Source organism: Canis lupus, chromosome 23, assembly GCF_048164855.1.
Source record: "Canis lupus baileyi chromosome 23, mCanLup2.hap1, whole genome shotgun sequence".
Classification (NCBI taxonomy): Eukaryota; Metazoa; Chordata; class Mammalia; order Carnivora; family Canidae; genus Canis; species Canis lupus.
In genome coordinates, this window is record NC_132860.1 from 17,118,955 (window position 1) to 17,135,444 (window position 16,490).

A 16,490-nucleotide genomic window follows, 5' to 3' on the forward strand; every position below is an offset into this window, starting at 1 on the left:
CTGCCTCGCTCTCTGTGTCTCTCCTGAATAAATAAAATATTTTAAAAAGTATTTTTGACTGCAAATACAGTGTTATATCTTCCTTTCCAATCTGCATGCCTTTTATTTCTTTGTCTGGTTTTATTGCACTGACTGGAACCTCAAACTATATTTAATTGAAGGAAAATTTTATAGAGAAATATTCCTGACTCCCAGGCCCAGATTAGGCTAAACTATAGGACTTTGTTGAATTTAATTAGATTTCTTTTTTAATTTACTAAATCATTACCTATATCTCATTCTTGGGCTTAGTTTCTCCAATGTTCCTATCTTCATCACATCTTCAAATACTGAACAACTGTACTGCAGGCCAGGCTCTGTGCTAGTTGTCAGGGAGACAATCCTCAGAACCTTCTCCATAAGGTATAAAAGTACACAGACAACACAGACCCTGGCCCTGATGACGTCTTACCATCTTACTGAGGCAGTTTACAATAAGAGTTAAAAGCACAGGCTGATGGTTCAGGCAGCACGGGTCTGAATACAGCTCTGCTCCTTAGCTGGTTGGTTGACCTTGGAAAAGCTAATGGACTTTCTTATTTCTTCAACTGTAAAATGAAAGTATTAACATTACCTATCTCATAGGATTGCTGTGAGGTTATTAATTCATACCTTTATAGTATGTAAAGCAGGGGTGCCTGGGTGGCTCAGCCAGTTGGGCATCTGCCTTTGGCTCAGGTCATGATCTCAGGGTCCTGGGATAGAGCCTGCTTCTCCCTCTCCTCCCCACCTCATGTTCTCTCTCACTATCTCCATCACTATCTCTGTATCTCTCAAATAAAATCTTTTTTTTTTTTTAAGAACTTAAAACAGACTTTTTTTTTTTTTTTTAAGATTTTATTTATTTATTCATGAGAGACACAGGCAGAGGGAGAAGCAGGCTCCATGCAGGGAGCCTGATGTGGGACTCAGATCCCAGGTCTCCAGGGTCAGGCCCTGGGCTGAAGGCGGCGCTAAATCGCTGAGCCACCGGGAGCTGCCCCAACAGGGCTTGTTCTAATGGTCGATAAGTATCATCCATTATTAGAGGGCAGGATTAATGCATCACAGGACACATCTACAAAAGATTGAAGGACAAGTGTCCTCATATGAAGAACCATAAATAGTTTAATTTAGCTGCTAAGTAGCTTAATTTAGTTTAACCTACCGTAAGTGGTTTAAAACCTGAGGTTAAATCCTTGCTCTGCTGTTTACTAGCTACGAATCTTTGAGCAAACTGCTTAAACGAGGGCAAGGCCTGTACGGTGACCTAATCTAACACTTGGCACACAACAGATGCGTACCGGACGGCAACAATACCGCCGACATCCACGCTAATTGCTGCCGCTGTATGAGGGCTTACCGTTTGGGCTGCCGTGCTACCCACTCTCCACGGTCTTTCATGCCTCTTAACCTACCCAGGTTATCAGCGGCCCCACCTCACGGTAGAGTAGCAAGATTACCTTTGTGTAGCTACGACCACTGGGAGGCTGGAGGCCTAACAAGCGGTGGCTTGGACTGTCCAAGCCTCGGCCAAACCCAGGATGTGTACAGTGCGGCCTTTGTCAGCAGCTGGGCCCTGCGCAGCTGCTCGGGAGATGGCGCCAGGGGAGGCGGCAGTCGGCCAGGCGGGAGCCGGGCCTAGAGGAGCCCGCCCGGCGAAGCTCTCCCGCCGCCTCTGGGCGCGGCCCCCTCTCCTCTCACCTGGCCTCACGGGCTCAGGCCTCGTCGAGGGTCCTCACACACAGAGGCGGGGGACACCGCGAGCGCCCTGCGCCTGGGAGAGGCTGGGCGCCGTTTCCAGGCAACGCGCTGGGGGCGGGGCGGGCCTTTGCGTCACTGAGGCGCGCCCCGGGCGCAGGCCGAGCGGGCGTCGCCGCCGCCGCCGCCGCCGCCGCCTCCGCCTCCACCTGCGGGCCTGAGCCGTGGGCTGAGGCGGAGCTGCTGCCGCCGGAAGCGCGATGCCTTGAACCTGGGGTGAGCTGCGCGGAGCCGTCCTTTCGCCGTTCCCCTTCCTTGTTGCTCCAAGACCCCAGGGCTGGGAGGAGAAACGCGGGCCAGCCCTCGGCTGCCGAGCGGCGCTTCACTGGGGAAACAGGCCTGGCCCCGCCACCCTTTCTAGGCCTCGGCTTAGGGCGCAGCGCTGGCTTGGGAGGCGCTTCCGCGGACACTCCGGCCCCAACCCGGCAGTTTCCAGTGGCCGGGGCTGCAGACGGCTCGTCCCGTGGGAGGTGTGATTCCGGGGGAGCCTGGAGAGAGTTCATCCTCCCCGAGGCGGGAACAGCTTTTGAATCTTGCCGCCGGCGCCGACGGTGGGCCAGCGGGCGTGGCTGTTGGCCAAGAGCGCAGGTGCGCTGGCGGAGGGGCCGAGGCACAGGACGGCCCGACGGCGGCCCGCGTGCTTAGTAAACACCCCGAGGCCGCGCTGGGCAGCCCGGGTTAGAATCGCCCTGCAGGGCCGATAGCTCGGAAACGGCCAAGGCGGTCTGCACAGCCGGCCCTCCGTTGCCAGATTACCCTACGCTGCCCATCTTCCCAAAGGGTTTGTTTGTCGAACCAGCTACCTTGGCCCGGTCTGAGACAAAAATATTACCTTGCTGATAATTGTTAGTAGCTCTTCCCAGAAAGGAAGCCTTCTGTGTGACTTCTTCTTTTTTTTTCTGTTACTTGTGATGTGTTCCAAAATGTGGATTAACCGCTGCTACTCAAATTGAACCCCAGTCCTTCTGTTAAGTTTCAGTCTACGTTCTGTCCCATTTCATGTTGCCAAACGGTTTCGTTCTTGCCTCTGGTGTATTTATAAAGCTGCCTTAACGCGTACTATGGTTTGTTAGTCTTGGACCTCGTGCCTAAAGCTAATTCTTTTCCAGCTCTCCTCTGCCCATCCGGATCAACGATCCTAAATCAGTGACCTCTGTATTGAAGTCACTCCTGAGAAGTGATGCTTTCTGAATCCAGAACTCCAAAGTAGTACGGATTTTTCTCCTTTCCTTTGATTCTGCCTGGCTGCAGTTTCTAAGTAGTTTCCTCCAGAAGTGTGTTTTTTGTCATTTGATGTAAGTGAGCTTTATATTTAATGTGTGTAGGAGCCCGATTCTTCTTGCTCCATATGTAAATATTTAACACACTTCCCTTCCCCTTCTCCCAAAAAGGCAGGGAAGGTCCGGAGAGAATTCTTACAAGTCTAATTAGTGAATTTTTCTAGATATGAAATATATTTGTAAATACAGCAATGCCGTCATAAATCCATAGGCTTCATCTCAAGTGCCCTCTTTTTGTAGTTTTTCTTTCTAATTAAGATCTCTGAGCCCAGAACAAGCATTCTAGCTCCTGTAGTAACTGGTCTAATTATTTCCTTATGTATCTGTTAATAGCTGCTATTAATTTCTTGTTTTGCAGAACAGCTGATCCCTGCTTACAGATCTAGAGTTTGAGTAAGCAGTGAGTAATAAAATAAGTAACAGTCTTAAGGATCTAGTTTTTAGAACTTAGTTTTTATCACTGATGTTAAAACTGACTTAACAGTGAAAGTAGTTTGATGATTATTTCAGTTATAAATACCATTTTTGTAAGTACAGTTGATACAAAAATTCATGGAGAACAGGTTTCAGAGAGGTTTTCCAAATATCACAGTACTTGTCAACTAGTCATTTTACTGTACTTTCAGGCTTCTTAACTTTGCTTTAATCCTTTTATGAATGGATATAGTTTAAATGTTCATGGAGGTTTTTTGCTTGGTTTTGTTTTTTGTTTTGCCAGTTACCCATGATGTGGTTTTTATATCTTTGTAATGAATATTTGAACTACAACAATTCATTTGTTAGAAAAAGAAGTGATCAAGTGTATGTTACCACCCACTAGAGAATGTGGCATTTTTGGAATCCTTGATATTCTTATGAATTTCAAAATAACATTTGTTCTCTATTGAGAAAATCCTTCAATCCTGGTTTTTTGAAAGCATATTACAGGCATACCTTGGAGATATTGCAGGTTCAGTAATAGACCACCACAGTAAAGTGAGTATTTCAGTAAAGTGAGTCCAATGAATTTTTTGGTTTCCCAGTGCATTAAAAGGTTATGTTTACACTATCTTGTAGTCTCTTAAGCTTGTAACAGTGTTATGTCTAAAAAAAAATTGTACATACCTTAATTTAAAAAATACTTCATTGCTAAAAAATGCTAACCATCATCTGAGCTTCCTTCCAGCAAGTCATAATATATATGTATATTTTTTGCTGGTGGAGGGTCTTGCCTCAGTGTTGATGGCTGTTAACTAATTAGGGTGGCGGTGAAGGTTGGAACAGCTTTGGCAATTTCTTAAAGACAGTAATGAGTTTGCCTCATCAGTTGGCTCTTCCTTTCAGGAGTGATTTCTCTCTAGCATGTAATGTTATCAAAATTGGAGTCAGTTTTCAAATTGACTTTCAGACTGTCAAATTGACTTCTCAAATCCTGCCACTGCTTTACCAGCTAAGTTTATGTAATATTCTAAGTCCTTTGTTTTCATTTAAATACTTAACAACATCTTCACCAAAAATAGATTCTGTCTCAAGAAACCACTTCTTTTGTTCATCTAAAAGAAACAAGCCCTCATCTGTTGAAGTTTTGTCATGAGATTACAGCAATTCAGTCACATCTTCAGGTTCTACTTCTCATTCTCCTGCTCTTTCCACCACATCTGCAGTTAGTTATCTTATCCACTAAGTCTTGAACCCCCTCAAGTCATCCAAGAGGGTTAGAATCAACTTCTTGCAAACTTCCACTCACCTTGATATTTTGACCTCTTCCCATGAATCATGAATATTCTTTATGACATCTAGAATGGTGAATCATTTCCAGAAGGTTTTTCAGTTGACTTTGCCCAGATCCATCAGAGGAATTGCTATGTGGGGTGGTTATAGCCTCACAAAATGTTAACTAATAAGACTTGAAATTACTTCTTGATCCATGGGCTACAGAATGAATGTTGTGTCAACAGGCATGAAAATAATACTAATCTCATTTTATATCTCCATCAGAGCTCTAGGGTGACCAGGTGCATTGTCAATAAGCAGTAATAATTTGAAAAGAATCTTTTTTTTTTTTTTTTTTTTCTGAGCAGTACATCTCTACAGTGGGCTTAAACTATTCAATAATGTAAACAGATGTGCTATCATCCAGGCTTTATTCTTCCATTTTTAGAGTATAGGCAAAGTAGATTGAGCATTTTTAAGGGCCCTAGGATGATCAGAATGATAAATGAACGTTGGCTTCAATTTAAAGTCACCAGCTGCATTCCTCCTAATAAGAGAGTCAGCCTGTCCTTTGAAGCCAGGCATTGGCTTCTCCTTTCTAGCTATAAAACTCCTAGATGACATCTTCTTCCAAGAGAAGCCTGTTTGATCTACACAGAAAGTCTGTTGTTTAGTGTAGCTACCTCCGTGGCTTATCGGAGCTAGATCTGGATAATGCGCTGCAGCTTCTATATCAGCACTTGCTGCTTCACCTTGCACTTTAATATTACAGAGATGACTCCTTTCCTTAAACCTCATGCTAGCTTCAAACTTTTCTTCTGCAGCTTCAATACACTCAACCTTTGTAGAATCAAAGGGAGTAAGGACTATGCTCTGGATTAGGCCTTGGCTTAAGGGAATGGCGTGACTAATTCAATCCTCTATCTAGACCACTAAAACTTTTTCATCAGCAGTAAGGCTGTTTCACTTTGTGTTTTCCCTGGAGTAGCACTTTTAGTTTCTTTCAAGAACTTTTCTTTCACATTCACAACTTGGCTAACTAATGCAAGAGGCCCACCTTTTGGCCTATTTCAGCTTCCAACATGCCTTAATTTTTACTAAGCTTAATTAGTTCTAGCTTTTGACTTAAAATGAGAGATTTGTGACTTTCACTTAAACACTTAGAGGCTGTTGTGGGGTTATTAATTGGCCTAATTGCAATATTGTTGAGTTTCAGGATATAGGGAGGCTAATGGAGAAGAGAGATTGAGGAAACAAATAGTGGAGCAGTCAGGATATATGCAACATTTATCAATTAAGGTTGCTATTTTATATGGGTGCAGTTCATAGCACCCCAAAACAATTGCAATGGTAACCTCAAAGATCGCTGATCACAGATCACCATGATAAATATAATGATAACAAAAAAGTTTGAAATATTCCAAGAATTACTAAAATGTTACAAAGAAATGAACAAACGCTATTAGAAAAATGGTGCCAATAGACTTGTTCCATGCACGGGTACCACAAACCTTTAATTTGGGGGAAAAAAAAAAGCTAATATCTGTGAAGCACAATAAAGCCACATGCAATAAAACAGGTATGCTTTTATATTTTACCAGAAAGTACTAAATTATAGGTGATATAATAGTATGACAGCTGCTAGTCCTTGAAAACTTTTTTTTTTTTTTTTTTTTTAAATTCATGAGAGACAGAGAGGCAGAGACACGGGTAGAGGTAGGAGCAGGCCCCATGCAGGGATCCTGATGTGGGACTCGATCCTGGGTCTCTCCAGGATCACATCCTGGACTGAAGGCGCCAAACAGCTGAGCCATCTGGGCTGCCCCCTTGAAAACTTTTGATGGGAGATTTATCTTTCTCTGAATTCTATGCCAGTAGTTTGCAAATTATATTCCTATGCTATACTACTGTTCCATGGTCAAGAGGGAATTATTTTTATAATATCAAATAATGAATATTTCTCAATTTATATACATACTAACTCAGGGATAAATTTTTATGATTTTATATTTTTATTTCGTGTATTTTTAAAATTTCAACCTCTCCAAATAATTACTAGATGAATGAACAAATTAGCAAGAGTCAAAAGAATACTAAGTGAACAATAATAAAACCGTCAACATTTACTGTACCTGTTCATAAACATTTATTGTATGCTTATGTATTTACCAGAAGAGAGAACACAGCTTCTATCCTCAGGAAGCTCACAGAGGGGGATGGTCAAGTGACCTAACTGATGATATGTGCTCTTTTATAAAAGAATGTGCAGAGTCACCAAAGAGAGGGACACTGAAAAACTCGTGCTGGGTGACTAGAGGGTGGCCACAACAGACTGTTTTTGTGAACATGCACCCTTGGTTTAGGTTTTATAATGCATATAGATCACAGAGTTATATTTTTATGCTAGTGATGGACATTAATATTTATCATTATCATTATTTTATGGTATTCAAAATTAACTGTAAATACCAGACCCTATTCACTGAACCAAATTAAGAACCACTGCCTAGGCTTTCTTGTATCTAAATAGTCACCTTTTAATCAGAGGAGCTAGTGATTAGGTTTCCCAGATACCAAGTGCAATACAGGATAACAAGTTGATATGTAACATGTTGCCTCAAATTATAAACCTTATTCAAAGTTAGGGCATCAGATCAAAACAATGCAGAAATAAAAGGGACCATTTTCTAACTCAGTAAGTGCAGCCTCTTTATAAATACCTTTTTGGTAGGCACAATGGTTAAATTATCGTTACATATTTTACACTAAATATTAAGATCATGTGTTTCAAAAGTTTAATTTTTTCCTTGTTAAGGAATGTAGGTATAATATAAAGTTTTCAGTCTGATTGGTTAGAATTTTTATTGCATTTGAATTGGATTGGTCCAGGAAAGCTAGAGGGAATTTAAGTTTCACTTTGAGAATGAAATACTAGGTTAGAAGTCACCCAAGCAAAAATCTTCTCTAAAATTTATTCATTAGATGAACTTCTGATCTTTATTTAAACACCTCCACAGTTTGAAAACAAGCTCACATACAAGACAGCCCGTAATACCTTTGGATAATTATGGATGATAGAAATTTCTTATTTGACCTGAATTTGCCTAATTACACTTACTGGCCATTCTTTCCACTGTAGCTATATATGATAAATCGTACTTCATCTTTTACATGAAATCTCTTCAAATGTTTGAACAAACCTGCTGGTTGTTCAGAATTTTATCTAGAATAAATCAGTTTCATTTTCTAGATCCATAACATCTTGGATACTCTTCCAGTTACATTCAAATGATTAATGCCCTTTAAAAGAGTAACTGCTTAGGGCACCTGGGTGGCCCAGTCAGTTAAGTGGCGGATTTCTGGATTGTAGCTCAGGTCATGATCTCAGGGTTGGGAGATGGAGCACTGCATCGGCCTCCAGGTTGGGTGTGGAATGCTTAAAATTTTTTCTCCCCCTCTGTCCTTCCCTCCTCGTCCCCCCCCCCCCCCGTAAATACACACACACACACACACACACACACACACACACAGCTTTGACTGCCAAGAGTTGATTACGAACTTCAGTGTGGTAGACCCATTACAGAGCACAATAGGACTAGGGTCTTGCTCTAGACCTCTGCTTTTAGCAAGAGTTTAGGATTATTTTAACATCTTTCTTGTCCTTATTTTCTGTTGACATATTTTGACTGAAACTCTCAGACTTTATATTTTAGCTGCTTTTAAGCACATCTTATCTATGTGCAGTCGGCTTTTCAAAACATTTTCAGGATTTAACTTTTAGTCATTTTTGACATAACTTATTCCATTCTAGAAAATCATTATCAATTTCATTCTTGATCCTAGTATTCAGTGGATGGTATTCATTCATACCAATTTTAACCATCCACTTCCATGAGCAGACATGCAATCTTGTTTCAGGTCATCAGTAAAAAACAGTAAACAGACCATCTCTTGGTGTACCAGTCTCCCTCTGCCTCTGCTTTAGTCACTGTAGCCTTTTTTATTACCTCAAAGGCACCATGCTCCTTGCTACATTAGACACTTTCTATAGCCTCTGCCTGAAATGTCCTTTCCTCTCTATGCCTCTGCCCCTATTTAGCTAACTCTTGACTGATCTCAAATCAAATGTTGCTTGCCCAGGGTCTTTCCTGACACACCACTAACTCAAGCCTCTCTTTTATAGGCTTTTGTAGTACCCTGTACTTGTTTGGCTTAGCTTTTCTCATCTTATAATTATGTATTTATTGGTGTGATTGTGCCTCTTCCCCACTGAGTCAGATGCTCCCATGATAGCAAGAACCATGTCTCTTTTGCTCACTGTTGTATTTCCACAGCCTTAAAAAGGCCATGTACCACAGTGGTTTCCCAGCACCAATTTACAGCCATTGGTTCCTGATGATGATTTTTTTTTAACACATTTGAATTACAATAAGAAAAATAAGGACAAAACATATATATATATATATGTAGTATACATCACTGTGAAGTTACTGCCTTGGGAAAGACTTTTAATATTTTTCTACATTTCAAGTTATAAAAAGTTTTTTTTAATTTTTTATTATGTTTTGGGGATATTTTGTCTGTTTTTAGAAACTGTCTTTACTCAGAATAAAAATAAATGTGCAAACCATGGTACTTTGATATTTTACTAGACTGTGAAATCCAGAAATCACTAATGTTGAATACCCTAGAGACCGTCTCTAAACCAAGATCTTTCTCTTTGGATACAGTTGCTATGAATCCACTTGGCTATATTTAAAATACATAATTTCGCCTTCAGAGATTTTTTGGTGACCTGGATCTTCCTCAACAACTTCTTTCATTTACCTCTCTAATGTAATATATATCACTGCCAAGTAGGCTTAGATTCAAAACAGTAATTGTTGAGTTTTCTTTTTTAGTATAACTGTACTTTTCCTTTGTTTAATGTGACTAAAAGAATAAACCTCAAATACAGTAACTTAAATTGTAATACCAAAAATAAATGTACATATTTAGGGTTACTGAGAATTCTTATTGTAAATGCTTTTATATTTCAAAGTTACGTATATTTTATATTTTATAGTTAGAGCTTTCTTATTTTTTAATTCAAAATAAAGCAGACTTTTCATATAAAATTGTTACTATTTTAACTTGCTTTATATGAATGTTAATTTGTGTGGTAAAAATGATAGTTTTGGTGAGTAGATAAGATGAAATTTCTTGTATTTTTTTTATTGTAATTCTTTTTACTTCTTTTTTTATTTTTTATTGTAATTCTTTTTACTTCTCTTATTTTAAGATTTAACTTCTTTATTTGAGAGAGAGTGGGTGCGTGCCAGCACGCACCAGTGCATGGAGCAAGAGGAGGGAAAGTAGGAGAGAGAATCTCAAACAGAGTCCCCACGGGGGAGCCCAAGGCAGGGCTCATCTCACCACCCTGAGAAAATGACCCCAGCCGAAATCAAGAGTTGGCCACTCAACTCACTGAGCCACCCCAGCATCCCTGCTTTTTTCTTCTAATTTTTTATTACAAAAAAAAAAATAACATTAGTTATATGACTGTTGTTTTAACCTCTCTGTGCTTGTTTCCTTAACTATCCTGTTTCTTCATCTATGAAATGGCTATTACAGGGATGTGAATGAGTGAATTTGTGAATACCCATAAAGTGCTTAGAAGATTGTGTGCTAAGAAGATCACAATGGGAGTGATAGAAAGTATTAGCTAAAAACAAAAAAAGAAAGTATTAGCTGCTTTTACTATTAGTAATAATAGTATTTGTGTTGAATAGGGATTTTAATATTAAGTTACAGAATAAGTCAGCATAGACAAAAACACTAAAACTTTATTTTCTATTTTAACTATATTTTCAATACTTGATATTCTGATAAGTCATAATTTATAGAATAAACACATTCAATTCTTCTCTAGCCACAGTTCATAGAAATAGATCTTTCAAGACTTTAAGTAGTTGTTAAATAAATGTTTTATAACATTTTTAAGTCAATTCAATAACTTACTGATCTATATTAGTAATAGATTATAAAAGCAGTGATCTTGCCTTTTAGCTGAAGTATCACCTTCATACTTAGAAAACAAATTATATAAACTCTACATTTTGTTTTGTTTTGTTTTGTTTTTTTAAGCACTAAGTTTAAAACACATGAAGAGGGGCACCTGGGTGGCTCAGTAGTTGAGCATCTGCCTTTGGCTCAGGTCATGATCCCAAGGTCCTGGGATCTAGTCCTGCATCAGGCTCCCTGCAGAGAGTCTGCTTCTGTCTTGGCCTCTCTCTCTCTCTCTCTGTGTGTGTCTCTCATGAATAAATAAATAAAATCTTTAAATAAGTAAACTAAATTAAATAAAACACATGGAGAAGGGGTGCCTGGGTGGTTCATTTGGTGAAGCATCTGCCTCCCCCTCAGGTCGTGATCCCAGGGTCCTGGGACTCTATGTTGGGCTGAGTCCAGCTCCCCACTCAGCAGGGAATCTGCTGCTCTCCTGCACTTGTGCTCTCTGCCTTTCTCTCAAATAAGTATTAAATAAATAAATAAAGTCTTAAAAAAAAAAAAAAAACCTGGAGAAGTGAGAATGCCAAAGTGCTGTCTTTTTTATTTTCTAAGCAGAAAATGTGAGGTGGTTAAATTATCTAATATTTTAATTCTCTTAGGTTTTCAAACCAAAAACCTGTTTAATTTGCATATATTTTACAATTAAAATTAAGGTGCATATTTACAAATAAAGTAATTCAACAGCAAATGTTATTTAGCTGATGTAATTATTTCATGATTATATATCTTGGTATATCATAGTGGTTAAGAATATGAGCACTAGAATCTGAAAGCATAAGTTCAAAGTTCACTTCAACCACTTACCATTTAATTTTAGATAAGTTTTACTTAGCTCTATTTCCCTATCTATAAAATAGGAACATAATAATGCCTACCTCTTAGGGTTATTATAAGAAATAAATGAGGTACTATATGGGAAGTCCTTAGTTAGGAGTCTGACATGTGGTAGGTAATCAGGAAATGTTCTTGGGAAATTTATATAAATAAGCTTCCTATTAAATACAAATACATAAGTGTGTGTGTGTGTGTAATGGTTTTGAGTTGGCAAAATTAGAGGAATTAGAGGTTTACCACCCTACCAGTAATATAAGTGAATTTTATTTTTTCATTTAGCTATGTATGTTCTTAAAAAATAGAAATATAAATCTTTTCTTTAAAAATATAGTCATTTAAATAAATTCCACCTTAGACTTACTTAAGTCTACTGAACGCTCACTTAAAGGTATTCTTAGTTTTTCTTATTTTCTTGAAGGGATGGGTATTTTGCTGTTTTAATAGTGTATATAAAAGTATATAAAAGTAACTTTTATGTATATTTGACAGATAACTATGTGAAGCAACACTGTTTCTGGATTTCAAAAGACATCCTTTCATCATGGGACAGCAATTTTCGGATCAGACACAGTTGGTTCTTAACAAGTTACCAGAAAAAGTAGCAAAACATGTCACATTGGTTCGAGAAAGTGGCTCCTTAACTTATGAAGAATTTCTTGGGAGAGTAGCTGAACTTAATGATATGTAAGGCTTGTTCTTTTTCATTCTATTTTTTTCTCCCTGATATACGCCACATATGCCATGACTATCTAAGACGTAACCAGAAGTATTGATGGTAAGACTGAATGTTTCAGCATCAGTTAGCAAATATTTATTGAGTACCTATGACAAGACTTTCTATGTGGCTATTTTTAAATATATAATAGAAGCAAAGAAACCAAAGAAACTTGAATTTTAAACACAGACTTATAAATCAATTCTTGTTTGAAAGTACTAAAGAGGTACATAATAGAAGAGAATAAGCCAATTAGCTACTCTAGAGAAAGATTCCTGGGATTGTCAAAGGGGGCACCCAGATTTCTATACATCAACCAATTCATCTGGTTAATAAATAAATAAATCTGTGTTCACTGAGCATTATTTTTGCCAGAGAAATATGTAAATAGTAATAATTCATTTGTCACCACTGAAGAATAAGGTATTTTGTTTGCTAATATTTTCTAATTAGCTACAATCTTTAAATCTCTTTAACTCTTGAATAGATTTCTAAGATGGAATTTAAATTTCTCTGCCTTCTTAGTGTGTATCTAATAGAACTATGCCTTTTCTTTGTGATTTAATCTTTATCAATTTTTATACTGATCTGTGTAGAAGCTATTAAAATAGAATCTACTGTTATTATCCAGTCATGAAGAATAGAGAATGTCTTAAAAGTTAGTTATCTTAAAAGATAGTTTTTGTTTTTTTTTTTTTTAAGATTTTATTTATTTACTCATGAGAGACACAGAGAGAGAGAGAGGCAGAGACACAGGCAGAGGGAGAAGCAGGCTCCATGCAGGGAGCCCGATGTGGGACTCGATCCCGGGACTCCAGGATCATGCCCTGGGCCAAAGGCAGGCACTAAACTGCTGAGCCACACAGGGATCCCGATAGTTTCTTTTAGAAAACATTAGATTTCATTAAAAAAAAAAAAAAAATGAAAGAAATCCTGTATGGATGTAATGGATGGATCCTGTATGAATATACATGTAAATGCATAGAAAATGAACTATAAGTATATGTACTGTGTTTCTGGGAAATTGGAAATGGCGGGCAGTGAAGGGAGATTGTACATTTTATTATGTATATGAATTGTCTGATCTTTTGTAATAAAAATATAGTCATAAAACTCTAGCGTTTTACTTTTTTCTTTTTTTAGATTATCCAAATAGTAGTATTTGAGACATTACTTCTGGGACCATACTCTTAAGGAGTAAATATAGATTAAGAATTTAATAGTATCATGAATGGAATGCTTTTTTGAGTTTATTGTTTCGACTTTTATGAAGAGTAATCAATGTCATTTGCCATCCCTTTAGAGTCTTGGAACTTATATACATAAGCCATCTGTTCTATAAAATTTTGCTTTTTGGTCTAAAAATATCAGATATATATGTCATATGAAAGGATGCACAAGCTAAACTTACTGTGTAATACAGAAATGATGGTTAAAAAAAATGATGGTAAAGAATGTCTTCCTTTGATTTATTTAGCATAGGATGTTCTGACTGGATTCAGTTCTTAAAACTGATTTCCATGGGTCAGAGTTGGGCATTTCCCAAGGGCAGTGCTGTCTGAGAATTATAAAGTTAAACCTATACAGAAGAAGCATGGCTTGATTACTAGAAAACAACTGGGAACTGGCACAGACGAATTACTTTCCCTGGCAGAATTTGCTATCTAGGGCTAGTTGCTTAATTTTCAGTGGCCTCTATTTAGCTGTACATCATTTCGTTCTAAGGTGATCTCCCTCCTGGTGCTCAGAATGTGACTAATAATAAAAGGGAGTCTCAATACTTGTAAGTCTATCTTTGATCTAATTTAAATTGGCATTAATGGGAAGATACTGAATTATCCTCTAAAAGTTATATTTTTATGCTAGAATCCTGTGACACTCTAAATTAAAATTGCTCTGCTTGAGGAAAACAGCAAAGGTATATTTAAGGTGTCTCAAAATCTAGGTATATTTAAGGTATCTCAAAATCTTGGTTTGATCCAGTCCCAAGTTACAAAAAAATTTTTTTCAAAGAGGTGTATGTTGTTGCTTAAATTAGGACTCAACAAAGAGCAAGATTTTTTTCATACTTTATACATCTGAGGCAATTAGTCAAAATGTGGATAGGTGAAACCAGCTAAACTTTTAAGTACTTGATTCTTTGGATGTGTTTTTTTCTAGATGTCGTTCTTAGACATTTAAAAACCATTGAGATGTGACATGGAAAGATTTATAAACATCATTCTGTTGATGTTAAAAACTTAGTTGTACTTTTATAATCAAAACATTCTCTATCCCTATGTTTTAAGAATCTAATTATTGCGATCATGTGTGTCCATGTATTTTCTTTGAATTTTCTTCTCTGTTTTAAAGTATTTCTTGAATCTGCTTTCATAGCTCTGTTACTTTGTAAGACTTTTTATAAAATTAACAATTATGTTTGTCTCTTTTCAGAACTGCTAAAGTGGCTTCTGGCCAGGAAAAACATCTTCTCTTTGAGGTACAACCTGGATCTGATTCCTCTGCCTTTTGGAAAGTGGTTGTACGTGTGGTCTGTACGAAGGTGAGAATGATAGGGACTTCTAACTCTGAACTTAAATTCTTTTGGTGATTAAAGCCACATTTGATAGTGTAATATAGTAGAAATAAATGTTAAGAATTAGCAAATTATTAATGTTAATAATCCAATAATTTGCTAATTATTAACATTTGTTGACATTTATTTGTAAAACACAGTTTTGTTAGTGTTATTGCCTTCCAGGTTAACTGTTTGAATCTCACTTGTTATGTAGTTGCCATATAGCAGAGATTTTTATAATCAAAGGAGATGATAGTAACGTCTTATCCTCATATGATTTTGGATTTTAGCTGTCTGTGGAATCCTAAGGTAACACCTATGTAGCTCTAAGATGACTCCTTAAAAATTAATCTTAGGAGATCACTTCTTTTTAAGAATAGGTTTCATTCACTTAATAATTTAAACATCCAAAAAAAAAAAATAAAAATAAAAAAATAAAAATAAAAAATAATTTAAAAATCCATTAGAAAGATTTGGGTATTTTTAGGTTTTGTGTTTTGGTTTTTGTATGGTTTTTGGTTTGTTTTTGTTTTTGGAAATTTTTGGTTATAGAATGGATTTTTCATCATCAGTACTCTATCTTTTAGTTGGTTTTTAAATTTAGATAATTAAATATATCAACTATGCTGAAAAATATAATGGCAGCTGTCATAGAAGATTCGTCCACCAATGGGTAGATTACATGGATGGTTATTAACCTTTTGGAGGCCACAAACCTTTTGTTGAAAATGAAAGAATGAATTTTACTAGCCCTTCTCCTACCCCAACTCCTGCTCTAAAACAAGCAATAAAACCATCCATATGTATGTAAACAATAAATTGAGCATTCATAAATGCCCTGAATTCCATTCCTAATAAACCCTTAAAGAAAAAATAAATAAATAAATAAACCCTTAAAGAACTACTTACTGAGTAAGGATTTTTCTTTTGTGTCATGACCCTGGAGTTACCCAAATAATATGGCTTGTTTTCCCAGTGGGTCAATTGCCACTACTCTGCTTTAAGATAATAGGATTGATTGTGGATATTTGATCAAATTAGACATTCTAATCACCTTAAGTAGTAAGAGAACCTTACAGAGTTTAGAGAAGCAGAGACAGATGTTAATTCCAGACTTGACTAATGCCTGAAGGTAAATGGTACTGTTAAAGTTTACAGTTGATTTAGAGAAAATACATAACATAGTTTATTCCATTCAGCTATCTGTCCACCCTAAGCATTTAGTGTGGAATGTAGGGTCTATCCACACCAAACATTTACTTGGTTGATTATTTTTAAAAGTCCAAAGTTAAAGAGCAATATAATAACTATCAGAGAAACATCATTAAAAATTTTTGCATTATTTATCAGAGGTAGCTAATGTGGTACTAGTGTGGGCAGCAGTATAACTTCATGCAGTGTATAATGTGTTATAAATCATAGTAACAGAACACACACATTGAAATACCGACAGCTTGATCCAACAGCCTGTTATTTATACTTCAATTCCTAGATTCACAACTTGTACACCAATCACATGTTATTTCCATTTTCTGGTTTTTTGCTTGTCTTTATTTTTGGGTTTATATTTATGTTAAATTCA

The 16,490-nt window shown here is 37.2% G+C and overlaps 1 protein-coding gene across 3 annotated transcripts in view; it reads left to right on the forward strand.

Moving 5' to 3' along the window:
* The first annotated feature begins 1,846 nt into the window (after nucleotides 1-1,846).
* RNF141 (ring finger protein 141) overlaps nucleotides 1,847-16,490 on the forward strand; it is a 41,948-nt gene continuing 27,304 nt past the window's right edge. Inside the window, exons 1-4 of one of the 3 annotated variants that reach the window (XM_072794098.1) lie at nucleotides 1,870-1,995; nucleotides 2,889-3,074; nucleotides 12,126-12,320; nucleotides 14,785-14,893. In XM_072794098.1, coding sequence (XP_072650199.1) covers nucleotides 12,178-12,320; nucleotides 14,785-14,893 — 252 coding nt within the window. In that variant the 5' untranslated portion in view covers nucleotides 1,870-1,995; nucleotides 2,889-3,074; nucleotides 12,126-12,177. Of the gene's footprint in view, nucleotides 1,996-2,888; nucleotides 3,075-12,125; nucleotides 12,321-14,784; nucleotides 14,894-16,490 lie in introns of all 3 variants that reach the window. The other 2 variants (XM_072794099.1, XM_072794097.1) reach the window with 2 other exon arrangements.